General features: G+C 42.2%; 2 protein-coding genes across 2 annotated transcripts; both read right to left on the reverse strand.

Annotated features, from left to right (window-relative positions):
* Positions 1-1,599: 1,599 nt before the first annotated feature.
* hoxa4a (homeobox A4a) lies at positions 1,600-4,144 on the reverse strand. Its single transcript, XM_069698891.1, has 2 exons — positions 3,592-4,144; positions 1,600-3,065 (listed from the first exon to the last, which is right to left on the reverse strand). Exons 1-2 carry the CDS (start codon positions 4,007-4,009, stop codon positions 2,737-2,739), a joined length of 747 nt encoding a protein of 248 aa, XP_069554992.1. The 5' UTR covers positions 4,010-4,144; the 3' UTR covers positions 1,600-2,736.
* Positions 4,145-11,617: 7,473 nt separating this feature from the next.
* hoxa5a (homeobox A5a) lies at positions 11,618-14,006 on the reverse strand. The gene is made up of 2 exons (XM_069698875.1): positions 13,412-14,006; positions 11,618-12,740 (listed from the first exon to the last, which is right to left on the reverse strand). The coding sequence occupies exons 1-2, from the start codon at positions 14,004-14,006 to the stop codon at positions 12,490-12,492; spliced, it is 846 nt and encodes a 281-aa protein (XP_069554976.1). The 3' UTR covers positions 11,618-12,489.
* Positions 14,007-14,466: the final 460 nt, after the last annotated feature.

A 14,466-nucleotide genomic window follows, 5' to 3' on the forward strand; every position in this document is an offset into this window, starting at 1 on the left:
GATTATTTAAGTTTAATAATGAGCCAAATGCGATATTAATACACTTACACAATCTACAGCAAAATATATCTATAAAAAAGACAGATCATGTTACAATATCAATAAATATACACCATATGATCAATAAATAAAACTTCACTTCCGGGACATTTTATGCAAATTCGAGGTGTTTACATAGAACTAAAACAGAAAAAAGCAGCCAAATCTACTCACAAGTCATGACGGTCTGTGTCCAGCGGACAGAGTTTTTGTCAGGGGAGAAGAGATGTGACTCGCACCCTGAAGAGGATCACTTCAAATGAAAATAAGCCGGATTTTCAGATCTATTTCTGACCCCGGGGCATTCATTATTCAACAAGTCACGTGGACGGCAGAATTAAAAATTCAGTACATTGGAAGTGACCTCTATTCGCGAATCAAATGACTTGAAATCTGTAATTTAAAGTTGGACTTCTTGGAGTCTGCGCAAAAATCTGTGCCAATCAGCCCTAGTGCCATCTTCCGCAGAGCTGCCATGTGTGCAGTGCTGGAGAGCTCAAGCATTTCTGCAGCAAGTGTAGTTTGTAAAAAGAAAATGTTCTCATGCAGCCAAAAGAAATGGTTATAATGAAAGATACGATACAGACGACATGGAACGGAGAGCTGTTTCTAAAATAAATACTACTTTGTGTCTTTTACTGTCACTCTTTCTTTTGTGACTACCAGTTAATTAACAAATAAGTGCACAATAAACTCGTCCCATATGTAATTATTGACATAATTATTAAGTTGAAACTATCACGCCAGAAAATGATATAAAAAAAAAAACAAGCACAATATAGCAGCATGTTTCTGCTTATATCTGCCCTCTCTTCACGGCCTGACTGGACTGTTTCTGTCAGGCTTTGTAGAAGAGCAGTCTGTCAGAATAATTTTGGGGGAATTTATGGCGCGGACTCGCACCTAAAACTCAGTTCTTGTTTCCGTGCCGTCTGTGGGTAAATCTTAAATGAGAAGAAAAATCTCGCGGAGGTCTCAACGCTGATGTATGGTCTGAACACTGTGTGTCGAAAGGTTAGGGGTCAGAAGAAGTGCTGCGAGCCGGTGATTGGCCAGTACAGGCTGTGTCCCCTGGTTGAACTTTCTATTGTTTGGATGTAGCAGGTAGTGACCAACACTCACTCTGGTGCATGAGGTTGGCTGAGATCTCGTATAATGGCAAGTGAGAACAATATGTGTGGCTGGATACGTTTAACAATTTGGGTTTGGTTTGATTCCCGTGTCAGTGAAGCCGGCAAAGCTTTAGAGCCAGCTGATAGCTGCCTCCTATATTTCTGCTACATCTCTTCTTAATCCATCAAAATGCGCGTGACATTCAAGCACATTTTACGGTTTCAAATCTAGCAGTGGAGGACTGAAAGACAAAACAGAATTAGGCATACCTAAAGTCTTTTGTCAAAGTGTGTACATGGCAATGCATTACTTAGAACAGACAACTCTGAACAGATTACGCACAATCACAGCCCGAAAATGTTAGTGAGAGTGCACAAAACTGTGCCCTGATTACCAAGTTAAATCTCTCTGCAAAAAAAAAAAAAAAAAAAAAAAAAATACAGCAAACATATTTTTATTCTATTCAGGATCAGTGAAAAAAGTTCGAAAAAGAAGACATCCACAATGTTTAGAAAGTGTGGCACAGTGAATTATTCAATACTCGAACACGCTAATGCAGTTTTACGCACGTATCTCCAAAACCTTTAAGGAAAAAGTTCCACACACTGAAATGTATTTAAAGAGCATAAAAATACAATGTTTAAGTTTGAAATTACAATCTCTAAAATTAAGAATCATTTTTTAAAATAGGAGGCACTACATGCCGTGTTAATTAGGACGGCTTAAAAAAAAAAATACATCTTGCGCTGAAGTGAAATCAATATTTGCGAGGACAAAACATCCACAGCCACGTCAGCCTTATAAGTGAGGTACATATTTATTTCACGAGGACAGATTTATCCTACACTAACCTACATCACAACGGTCATTACTTAGACGACACACACAAATATTCACAGTTTAGAACACAGCACAACATAGGACGCACTAGCACAAATAAAACTAGACCTTACGACACCAACAAACATAATCTTACTCGACGAAACGATTTCCTTATTGTGCCTTCATTATGATGTGTCTATGTACATTAGATGTGAAAGTCACCTGGACTACATTCAACAGTAAACCAACCCACTCAAACGCACAAACTACACTGCTACTCTGACTGATGCCATTCCTCTAAAAACAGCCGTCTGGTTTTCTAACAGGCATCTATAGAGTCTCGCTAAATATCTTTCAAGTATATTAGAACTTTCCATGAGCAATAATAAAAAAACAATGCAATAATCAGAGAGAACATAGAAAAATGAGCTCACTCAATTTTAACTGCAATTATACATTTCGCTCCAAGTCCTACGTTTTGAGAGTGCGTTATCCTTCTTTCATAATAATAAACAAATATAAACACTTCAGTTGCCACCGTGGCAAGTAAGGGTGGATTTCAAGCTTATATGAAGAGGGCGAGGATGACCGGAGAGGGAAAGGGTACAAAGGACGTGACAGGGGCCCAATGGCAGAGGCAAGGTGAAAGAGATAACACCATGTGTGTAAAATCTACTGAGAATCGGTCCATCAAATTCCACTTGTGATATTTGCCATCTCAGTCTGGATTGGGTTTTTTTCTGGGTGGGGTTCGTTCATGCACTATAGACCTGCGGTGCACGGCGTGGGGACGAGCTGCTGGCCTGTTTTGATCTGCTGCTGCTGGGCCACTGAGGCTGAAGACGAGGCCGAGCTGGACGAGCGGATCTTGGTGTTGGGCAGCTTGTGCTCCTTTTTCCATTTCATCCTCCGGTTCTGAAACCAGATTTTAACCTGGCGCTCGGACAGGCACATGGTGTGCGCAATCTCCACCCGCCTGCGCCGGGTCAGGTACCGGTTGAAGTGGAATTCCTTCTCCAGTTCCAGAGCCTGTTGGCGGGTGTAGGCAGTGCGGGACCTCTTGGGCACTCCTCCAGTGTAATTGGGATTGACTGGGAGGGAAAAAAGCCATACAGAGGCAAGCAAGCAGGTGTTACATGCAGGTTGATAGCGTTTATTCCAATCCCTTAGTTCCGCCACTGGGAACATTACATGGAGGGAAATTATAAAATATCTCTGGGTTTAGCGGGAAATTGCAGCCGTTTTGTTTGTTTCACCCTCTGTCTTGTTTCAGTTTACGCACATGACCTTAATGTGGAGATACCGAGTGCACAAACACTCGCATCCAGGGACAGATCGAGCTTAGAAATGATTAACAAAACAGCGGGGTTGAATATTACAGTTTGGCTTGGCTCCAGTGGTGGAGGTAGTTTGGGTTAAAAAGCAACAAAGGCACATGGCCCCGACAGACGAACACAGGCAATAAAATTTACGAGGGTCCTTAATTACCGACCCTGCTGCTCGATAGTCGTAAATTGCTGCTGTAAGGGCTGCTACTAGTGCTGCCTCAATAGGCTTGCGTGTGTTCAAGTGGTTGTTTCTCAGTGGTTCTGCTGTTTAACCGTGACGATAACTCACCGTTGTTAACGTGGACCTTTTTCATCCAGGGATAAACCACCGGCTCCTTGCCCTTCGCTACGCCGGGATATGCCTCACTGGCGAGGCTGCAGTCTTTGCTGGCATTTGCCCCTGCGCCACCATCTGGGGCCGCGGTGAGGCGAGGACCGTGGCTCTGTGGAACCGGTTGCGGCTGTGCGTGATGCCCGTCGCCAAAATCATCGAGTCCAGTGGCGGGGACGTTACCGTAATCGTATCCCGATTCTGTGTAGTTTGACCTCGGATAGGATGGCTCGTCGTGATGGGGGAAGCCCGTATCTTTTGGCCGCTCGTAGTATTCACCAGGGTTGGGGATGTATCCGCTCTGCTGATATTCGTCGCATGGAGGAAAGGACGGCTCGATATAGTTGGAGTTTATCAAGTAGGAACTCATGGTCATTAATTTGTGAAGTGCAACAATACTAATTTTTATCGCGCTGTCGTTTTTCTGATCTCCACAAAACCCTCCTACTCCCTGTCAAATGTACAAAGTTGCCTGGTCACGTGTGAAGAGCCACCAATCACTGCGTGTGCTGAGGGCATCATGTAAACAGGAACCAATGGAAAGCATGGCACTGGTACCACCAACACTGCTCGGACTGGCTTACGTTGGTGTTTTCCTTATTAAATCACAGTATATAAAGCAAAACCAATCAACTAACTTGTTTACTGCATGAGGCCAAACTTATGTGGGTGAGGTTTTTTCCTGCATGTGAATCCGTCCACCTCCTCTGAAAGGGATTACGAAATTCAAGCCCAAATGAAATAAAGGTCATCCAAAAACAAAAACACTATTTCTAAAAAGCATGAACTGTTGGGGTTTCAAATATGTTGCATCGTCATCAAGACACAGAGAAAAAACACGTCAACATAAAAATACAAAATACAGATTGTACCATTGTATATATGAATCTATTCAAATGATCGAAACAGAGCACGAGCTTCCTGGGAAGCACTGACGAGCCGTTTCTCTGCGGACTTTCAAGCCTGCATATAAAAGCCTATATATAAAACCTGACGCCCAACACACGCACACAGCAAAAAGCACTCACTTCTTAAAATGCAGAAACATGTAAACGCCCCTTTTATCACATTTCATTGCTATAAATGTGAAAACGGCTATTTTCTCTTGTTTTCCAGAACATGGCAACAACATGAAGCTGCTTCTGCTCCATTTGTCCTATTACACCACATTAAACTTACTTGCTGCTGATAGCATGCACTCCGTGTAATCGGAGCTGCCCTAGGTTACCTGTCACTGAAAAGCACATCCAAAGCACCCAACACTTGAGGACACATGTGTTGCATTACAGCCACGCCAAAACAAAACGTGCACACACATTATACAGTAAGCGCTGTCAGCCTGAATTAGTTTGTGCAGCACCAACGACCTCGTATCTCACACACATCGAATTCTGACTAAATCTGGAAATACACTAAAAAATTGTCAAAAACAATTTGCCAGCATTTCAATACAAACCTGCAATGTTGCAATAATAAAGAAGGGAAGCTCTCCTCCACTACAGTAGGCTACCACCAAAAACCACATACCAGCATATGAAAATATGTTACAGAGAGGGAGGAATAATAATAATAATATTAATAATAATAATAATTTGTGTGGGAAAATAAACTGCATAAATTCTGGATCATCCTTTGACAGACTTTGAATGCAATGCAAAAAAATTAAAAAAAAATGTTTTGTTCATAAGGTTGACAATATAAAAGTCTCTTACCGTGTTCCTCGTCCTCCGCCATCACGTCCAGGTCCAGTTTCCTCTCCATGTCCAAGGTGGCACGCTGCATCTGCGTCCCTTCAAGATGCAGCAGCTCTTCACAAAGCAGATCCCCACTGTCCACGTCAACAAGGCCTCTGCGTGGAGAAACAAGAGGCCAAACTTCGGAAATATTGAAAGCTTTCTTTTCTCTCCTTTTTTTCTTTTTTTGTTGGGTCCCCCCACTACTCTATTCGCTCCCCCTAAACAGAGATAACTTCTGCCTGACCCCGAAGTGACACCGTTTCCATTTTGTCTCTGATTAATCTTGCCCATTGACAGTCTTTGTTAAACAACAAGGCGTGCCCTTTTTTTTTCCCCCCCCCAAAGAGGCGACATTTTCATATCTGTTAGACGCAGTGACCTGGGGTTCACCCCGGACTTGGACTTCAGTTTTCAGGCTCTGTTCAACTGTGGGGAGATGGGGGAGCACTTAGCGCGGGTCAGCACCCAGGAGGGTCCCCAAGGGATTTTCAAAAAAAATGTGCAAAAGACCTACAACTACCTAAGAAGCTCACACCTCGAACTAGTACTGAGCTAAAATATACATCTGTGGAAAAGGGGACACTAGAACTACAGAGGTCTGCTGCAGATGGGCTGATGAAATACCTGATTTTATTTTTCACAGTTCTTATTTCCATCACTGAACCTCTAGATTCTGGATATACTGATGCAGACGACTAAAAAAAAACTCAGGCCTCAGTTTTTGCTCTTAAAAAAAAAAAATAGACATTCTTTCAGCGCGCTGTTGCTGCAAGGCATAGACATCAGGCTGTCCTGTACCTAACTCATTGTAAATGGCAGCTGATGTACTTTCCTCCAAAGATCCACTGTATCCGTATGGCCGAGAGACCACCTGAGAGGCAATATTTCAACATAATGTCAGCGGGTAAGACGACTTCACATGATATCTAAATTTACAGTCTGCTGCCATTCTATTATATAGGTCCTGTATAAATATGGGCCAGGTCAGCTCGGCTATTATCCACTTACTGAAAGTTATCCTTGCGTGAATAACGGCGGCTGTTTTACAAGTCATTCTACTTGTTGCTATGGACTATTATATATATGGATAACTTTATTAAACGTACCAAGAACGCTCAAGAATCCGATTAATTGCGCCAAAAGAAGCCTTTTAGATAACAGTCCTATTGCCGCTGTTATCTAATGCAGGCCTGCAACATGCTGCTGTGCTTGAATGCAATACAGCTCCTGGAAATAGCAATTCATGTCATACCAAAATATAATAAAAGTAATAACCATGCAATTGAACGGTGGATTAAAGCGCAGCACAGCTAAATCAGCTCACACTATCTCAGTAATTTTCCACAAAATGTAAAACTCATTTTGCTCCTGATATGAACAGAAAGCGTCCCAGCTTTGTGTTGAGATTTTATTTTAGCACAAAATAAGCGAAGAGCCAGAGCAGGCTGATCGCTTTCAAAGCATATATACTGTGAAGTGAAGGTCTATTTAACCAATATACATCACGCTGACAGTTTACTGTAAATTTAGATTATCAGAGAAGTGCAGTGACGATGGTGACAGATTGCAGATGGCTCTCACAAGGTCTCCTGTCTTTATGGAGCCCTCAATAAAATGGCGGAATAAAAAATTCTTTCTGCGTTCAAGATTTGCCGAGGATCAGGCCAGAAACACATATTTCATGGCTTTATGGAAATATTTGTATATGGGTCAACACTGATAATAAAATATTTTCCTCCTTTAAAGTGCGCCATGTGTGAGTGTCCTGTGTGGTTGGAGAGGAATAACAGAAACCTGAATTTGTTTTCAAATTTACGAAGAATAGTCAAAAAATGTTGTCCACAGCTGTTTATATTGATTAGGGTTATAGCATAGTGCTCCTCAAACCTTAAAAATGGTCCAGGAGAGAACAAAAGAAGCATCCTTTGGATAGCTTACCTTTTTTGTTGCGTAAAAGTGCAGCTGCAATTGGAAATGCTGAGCGCGATTTTTTTCATTTTAGGCAACAGCTCCAGAACTACTACTCCCAAGCCTAAAAAATAAAAGTCACGCACCGAGTTGCTGCAAAAATCTGTTTAAACCACTACTCAGACAAAGTAAAAGTAATCAGACTATGCACTCCAAGAAGAGAAAACAGCAACCAGGCCGGTATTTATTTTTGTATTTAAGGAATTAAAAACATCTGGAATATTGTTCGCTGTTAACGAATCAGCGGCCACTTTTTTAACGACCGCTTACTTTTCAAAATAATAAAGGAACTTGTGATTAAACAAATGTGGGATACAACTTTTCATTTTTGGACATTTGGACACTTTTATTGTTTACAAAACACAGAACATTTTACTGCACGTTGTTTGTGTGTTGCACGTGTCTACTGGATTTCCACAAATCAGAGAAATGTGGGTACAAATGTGTTGGATTCACACATAAATTAGCCTAAAGTTTTGACATTTTGTGAAATAAATGATATATTTTCTTTTGATTTGATGCTAACGTGACAATAAAAGTTTGTGAAAACGAAAGTGATCATATATTCAGATTTTTGTGGTTCTTTTCAAAGGAATTGTTATTCATATAATTCTGTTTTTGTAAATACATTTCTAGTTATATAAATTTACAAAAAACGTGAGGTTATTGCATGTGTTGTGTTGCAAACTTAATATAAGAAGTGTTACGATTAAGATAAGACCCAGTTTAAGTTGTTTTAAAGCAAAATATCGACTAAAACCATTTGTCCTTGGTGTCGTTTTCTTTCCTATTCATATCGTATTCCCATTTTGTAAATGGTTCACTAGTTGTTTTAAAGAATATCTTTCCTGAAAGCGATCACACAGTCCAATCGAAAAATAAATAGCACAAATAGGATATATTGGCTCAAAAACATATTTTAAAAGTTTCTTTATGAGTCACAAAAACGTCTGTGCCATTTCTGTTTTCCAAAAAGGATTCTATTCATCTGATCAGGAAGAGTGGGACTAAATGTTTTTTAAGGGATAAAGGGGGGGGGGGGGGGCGCTCATTTTGGGGGCTGTGGGCCTTCCCATTACCCTGTGACCGGGTCGAGAGTATCAATCCTCAAAATGCAAATTTTGCCCTCGTCCCTAAACATATCAAATGCAATTTATTCAAAGGAAATTCACCAATCAACCGCCCTAATAAAACGCCAGCCACTCAATCTTGTTGCTGGGGACGGGTGGGGGTCCCCTCCCCCGGTCCCAAACGCGAGGTCACTGCGCTTCCAGGGTTCACCTGGAGTGCACCGTGCAACATATGTAATGCAAAGCTATTCTGTCTTTTGTGTGGAGAGTCAAGATCGCTATTATGAGGCTGGCATCAAGCTCCCAGTGAACAGATGACGGAGACTTGTTCATCGCGTAAACTTTTGACCCCAATTTTTCCTCCTCTTCTGCAGCTATCTTGCTATCATCAGTCCCAGCCCAGTCAGATATCTGCTCCCCCGGCCCCCCACCCAAAAAAAACCCCCAAAAGTTGATTTTAACAATGTGTACATCTCTTGCCATCACAATGATCATTTCCGCAAATTTCATGAGCAGAGAAGATGCCAGTACAAGATCTAAAATGCAATTGTAGCTTTGTGATGTTTCCAACGACAGAGTGAGGAGATAAATCCAGCAGGCTCCCACTCAAAGACTAATAGGGCCGTAAAATATGCAAATCATTCATTAGCGTTAGAGCAACCAAAGCAGCCAAAAGTCTTTATTGGAGGCAACACTTTAAGTTTCAGTCTGGCTTTCTCTTCACACAGTCTTTCCCTCCAGTGCAGGATATTACCACAGGCTCTCTGTCCTTTGGTATCTTCATTTATACGCATTATGCTTATAGGCAAAGCCAAGCAAACGTGTCATTAACGAGAAGGCGTGTGTGTGCGCGCTACCGTGGATGTGTGAGTGGTTTTCCTCTTTCCATGCAGCAGGGTGACAGTGAACTTGGCCTAAAGCGAGCTCTGCTGGTGGCTCAGAGAGGATGCAGATTTATCTTGGTGCTGTGGCTGACCTCCAGATGAACCTACAACGCTCCCCTCTCTCTCTGCCTGGCAGTATGCCGCACATGGGGCCCTGTCGAAATTTATCCTTCTGAAATATTGGCAAAGGGTTTTAATTTCCAAGTAGCCGCACTTCCAGTCCGTCCTGTTTTGTTTCCAATGTGTCCCAAATAAAACCGGAAGGACTATAAATCCGTAATATTGTTAAGATGGGGACTCGTTTACATAACAATGATCTGAATTTGATAAGAAAATGTGGTTTCAGCAACATGATTTCAATAACTGTAGCAAACGCAAAATCTTTGGATTTCTATATGATAGGAAGAAAAAGAAATAAAGTCGATCTGGGAGAAATCCACCTCATCTGCCCAGATTTTTGTCTTAAAATGTATTAAAAGGTAAAACTCCCTCTAGCTTTGGTGGAAATACATTAAAGAAGGTATTTAAAATCAATTTGTGATAAACGTATTTGTTTCTCGCCGTAATATTTAGATATAACCCGGATTGGGTTAAGACGATGATGAAGGCCTCTGTACCAAAAATAAAACCTTGATATTTAAGTAATTGTGGTGGACAGTGTAACATTTGTTAATCAACGAGGCTACAATTTAAAGAAAGTGAAATTGTTAATCGAAAAGTTTTGGATTCAAAAGACACATACTTTTTTTAGACGTTGTCGTGCGTAACTGGACTGGAAATCTCAAAAAGGGCGCATCGAGTCACACAACCTTTAGTTGAAGGAAAAAAAGACCCTTTGAAAAAAAAAAAAAAAGATAAAACCAGTTTGTCTGAAAATAAAGACAATTATTTTCCTCTTTTCTGCTCATGTATTTTGGAATCTGTCCACTGGTGACCGCTCTGATCGGGCTCTGATCGGACAAGAGGTCGCACAAAGCGAGAGTGACTTATAAGAGGTCATCTGAACTTTTCAACCCCAAACACAAAACGAGTTGGTTGACACAAAACGGAATTCCTTTTAAACGTCTCCCTGCTGCTGATTCTTCCCATGTTGTGTTTACTTGACACTGTTTACAGCCTGCCATAAAGCCATACATGGTGCCAACATGTGGAGCGCAACAACTTTAACTTTTCCAGGGATGGACCAACAACTTCCAAAAGTCATCAACGCACGCAGAATCCAATCAGACGGGGCGAGCTGTAAATCTGAAGGCCTGCATTAGCAATTTAACTTTATCAAGGAAATCTACACACACTCCACGAGCCCCTTGGAAACTTTCTGGCGCACGGTCTGTGAATTCTCCAATGTAATAAAACGACAACAACTCCAAGTTTGTGGGGGTGGAAATGGACACAGAGATAATGATCTAACATGTAAAAATGGATTATGAGTTGCACCACAGATGGAGGGAAACAAGTTACACGGGGAAGGAAGCAATTAAATAGCCATGAGCCGGACCCAACCCTGCGCAACATCTGCCGAGACCAGAATTCAGCACTCCACAACTGACAAATTAGTGTAATGGACTAATAGGGACAGATAGAGGGAGCGAATACAATAATAAGGCTGTTGAACACAAGCTGGCTGTTCTCTGGCTACCGGCTAGTCTGGAGAAACTTACCCAGAGACGCGGTCCTCATCCTGGAGAGCGTCCGGTCCATTCTGAGGCACACTGAGCAATAGAGACGGTCTACCGGTCAAGTAACACTTACAGGCTGCAAAGAGAGAGTCAGACGAAGCCTCGCCGTCAGTGAGATTATATGTTATGTGCAATATACTGTCAACTCCCCAAAACCATAAAACTTACTTTAATGGCTACCACGTGACCGTTTATGGCCAGTGAGCCTATCTGGCCGCTCTCCGGATGATTTTTACGATCTAATTCATAGACAAAACCCCCATTCATTTAGCACCCAAATGTCAGAGAGCCAGAATCAGCCCTAATAAAGTTTACAGCTTGAAAAGTCGAGCTAATTCTCCGGGAATGGCTCAGGAGGCCGTGTGCAAGGGAACGTCCGGCCCCTGAAGCCTGTCAGTGGCCGGGGACCCCAGAGCCCCCCCAGCACCGCAGCAAGGTGAGTAAAACTAGAAGCTTTCAAGGGGACCTGTTGAACTCAAGGAGATTTAACTTGAGCAAACTTTTAACATTTTTCGTAGCTCTTACAAGTGGTATCAATATTTTAGACCAAGCAGCAGCAGTCGTGGCACAAAAACGAATTTATCTTAAACATTTTACACACAAAAAAAAACTCCGTGTAATGTTGCCGTTCAAGTAGAAAGTTTATTATTACGGCCATCAGCATCATCATCATCATGATCATTACTATTATATTTTGACTTCCAGTCTTTGAAAAACATTTACAAAAAGCTTATCACGATGGAGTTATACACATATAGGCAATGAAATTTACTGTGGGACCCTCCACATAAAAACAGCTACGGAAAACAGAGACAGAACACGCTTTAACTAAGATGGTGCGCCCAGGTGAACAACGCAAACAGCAGCTCCTGCATAAACCAAAGACACAAGGCACAGCTACTGTACATACAATGGGTGAGTCGGCATCTCTGTACATGTGTTCACAACGCATACAATAACCACACAAGGCTTACGTACTCTGCTGGCTCTACTTTTGGAAGCAGGTTATCTGACAAGTTGGTACAATACACCAAACAAATAAATACATACATATACAGTACATACATAGAAAACGAAGGTTAACCACAAATGGAGCTCAACCTCAACCCTCTATTTAATAAGCTGTTATTGTAGAGTGCATCACACAGAATTTACTGGATTTATTTGCGGTAGGCAGGTAGCATTTCAAGCTTTGACGTTTTATTTTTATTTTTTTCGTCTGCACAAGAAATAATTTAAACAAACATTTATTTCCATGTGTTTCTTTTTCTTCTAAATCTAGACAGATCTGTACATAATGCATTTTTACTCACATAAGCATAACCACGCTGGGAATAAAAAGGAAATAATATTAGGGAATATAACGGGACTGTTACTGGACATACAGAGCGGGGTATCCCCATGTCCCGCACACAGCCCCTTTAACAAGTCTCTGCCTTTTTGGAGGAGGAGAAGTTGATATGACACAATCTTTGTTTTATTTCTGTATTGCCCGTTATCAGGAGTAGAGGTGGGAATATCATGGCCTGTAGGCTCCCCCGCCTGCAGCCGCCATGCTCATGCTTTTCAGCTTGTTGTCTTTCTTCCACTTCATCCTGCGGTTCTGAAACCAGATTTTGATCTGTCTCTCTGAGAGGCAGAGGGCATGGGCTATCTCGATCCTCCGCCTGCGGGTCAGGTACCGGTTGAAGTGGAACTCCTTCTCCAGCTCTAGGGTCTGGTAGCGTGTGTATGCAGTTCTGGCTCTCTTCCCCTCTGGTCCAGACAATTCTAGTACAGAAAGAGAAGGAGACACATATCAGCTAGAGTAACTGTAAAAAAAATAATAATAATAATAAAAAAAATAAACTTGTTGACCATATTTCTGACTAAATGTCAATATTAATATAAAAACGGCCATCTTAACTTTGACTTAAACGCAGTTTTCTAATGCCACATAATAGAACGGACATCATTAAAAACAACAGTAAAATACACACATTTTCTATTACACCTCAGTTTCTATTCCAACTGACGAAAAGAGAATAAATTGTAAAAGCATTACAAATAGCTCCCATTTCTCCATTACAGATACAATCCAATAAGCCAAAAACACATATATTTCAGAAATCTGGTAAATATTTTCACTAAAAGTTGAACCTCGTATGATGTGTAGCTTTATTCTTCCGTACCTGCTATGTTGATAATCCAGACAAACAAAAATACACCAAACAGGTGAGAGGCGCATATGGCGCCACATGCCCTGCATGAAAATGCATTTACTTTTGTGGGCTTTTCAAATAATACTATTTATAATCGGTCACATTTTGGTCTGATCTGCTTTGTAGTTGTAAAAGTTCCAAAATGAGATCCCGATGCGTCTTTTAGCAAACAACAACACAGCCCCATGTTTCTATACAGTCAAACAAATCAATACAAGATGATTAAAGAAAGCAGTTTACCGTGATTTATATGTAGTTTCCTCATCCACGGATATATCTGAGGCTGTGTTGAGTCGTTGACATTTTGAGGAGTTGTCGGTGCGCTTCCCGCAGGCTTCTCTTCCTCCAGGGGGGAAGCTTTGGACACACAGTCCCGACTGAGCAGCAGCGTGCCTCCGTTCGAGCTCGAGCACGGGGTTGAGCACGGGGTCGTTATTGAGTTTTTCACGGCTCTGTGTTGAGGTTGCGTCTCGGTGACCGGGGACGAGCTAGCGACCGCCGAGCACGGCAGAGGGTCAGGTGGAGGCGATAGAGACGAGGTCCCGGTGCTGCTTGCGGACTGGTTGTACCTGACAGGCTCCACCGAGGGTGTTGTCGCCGCTGAGTGACTCTCGGAGTAGCCCGGTGTCCGCTCGCTGCCCACAAAGTGTCCGGTACCGGTCCGTCCGACTGTTAGGTCCATCCCGTTGTAGCCATACCCGTACCTGCTGGAATGCATGGCTGTTGAGTCTCTGTATTGCTCGTTTGCCGTACTATGGTCTCCATAATTATGTAACTGGAAGTCCGCGCCATTGGGATAGCGACCGCAGAATGAGTTCACAAAATAGGAGCTCATTTGTTGACAGTTCCACCGTTTTCTCGTTGTAGGTGTTGTTGTTTTTTTTATTATTATTTTAGGAGGTAAAATAGCATAAACCTGTGTTCTTGATTTGTGGCTCTTATGGTTTAGCGCGTCCTATAGCACCCTTGCACAATTTATGATGAATTATGGAAATGAGTGGGACATGGACTTGATTCTCTCTTACGTAGGCACCCAAATATGGGGTACGGCGAAGAATCACGTGCTTTTGTTGACCAGTCGTAAATCCTGCTTGGTGACCTCCAGAGGTAAACTCGTGCACGCAGGAAATACTGGGTGGGATGTGAAGGGGGCGCGCCTCCATGCGCTCGTGGCTAGGGCGAACTCCGAAGCAGAGCTTGGCTGTTTTGGATTGTCGTTGTGCGCCATCCTCTGGCTTAACTGTTGCACTGCCTGTCTGCGGCGCTTTCTGAGGCGTGGGCTCCACACGGGGTCA

The sequence above is a fragment of the Brachyistius frenatus genome, unplaced genomic scaffold, assembly GCF_029030835.1.
Source record: "Brachyistius frenatus isolate BFR_SWC_R1_liver_20210118 unplaced genomic scaffold, ASM2903083v1 Contig_2, whole genome shotgun sequence".
Lineage (NCBI taxonomy): Eukaryota > Metazoa > Chordata > Actinopteri > Embiotocidae > Brachyistius > Brachyistius frenatus.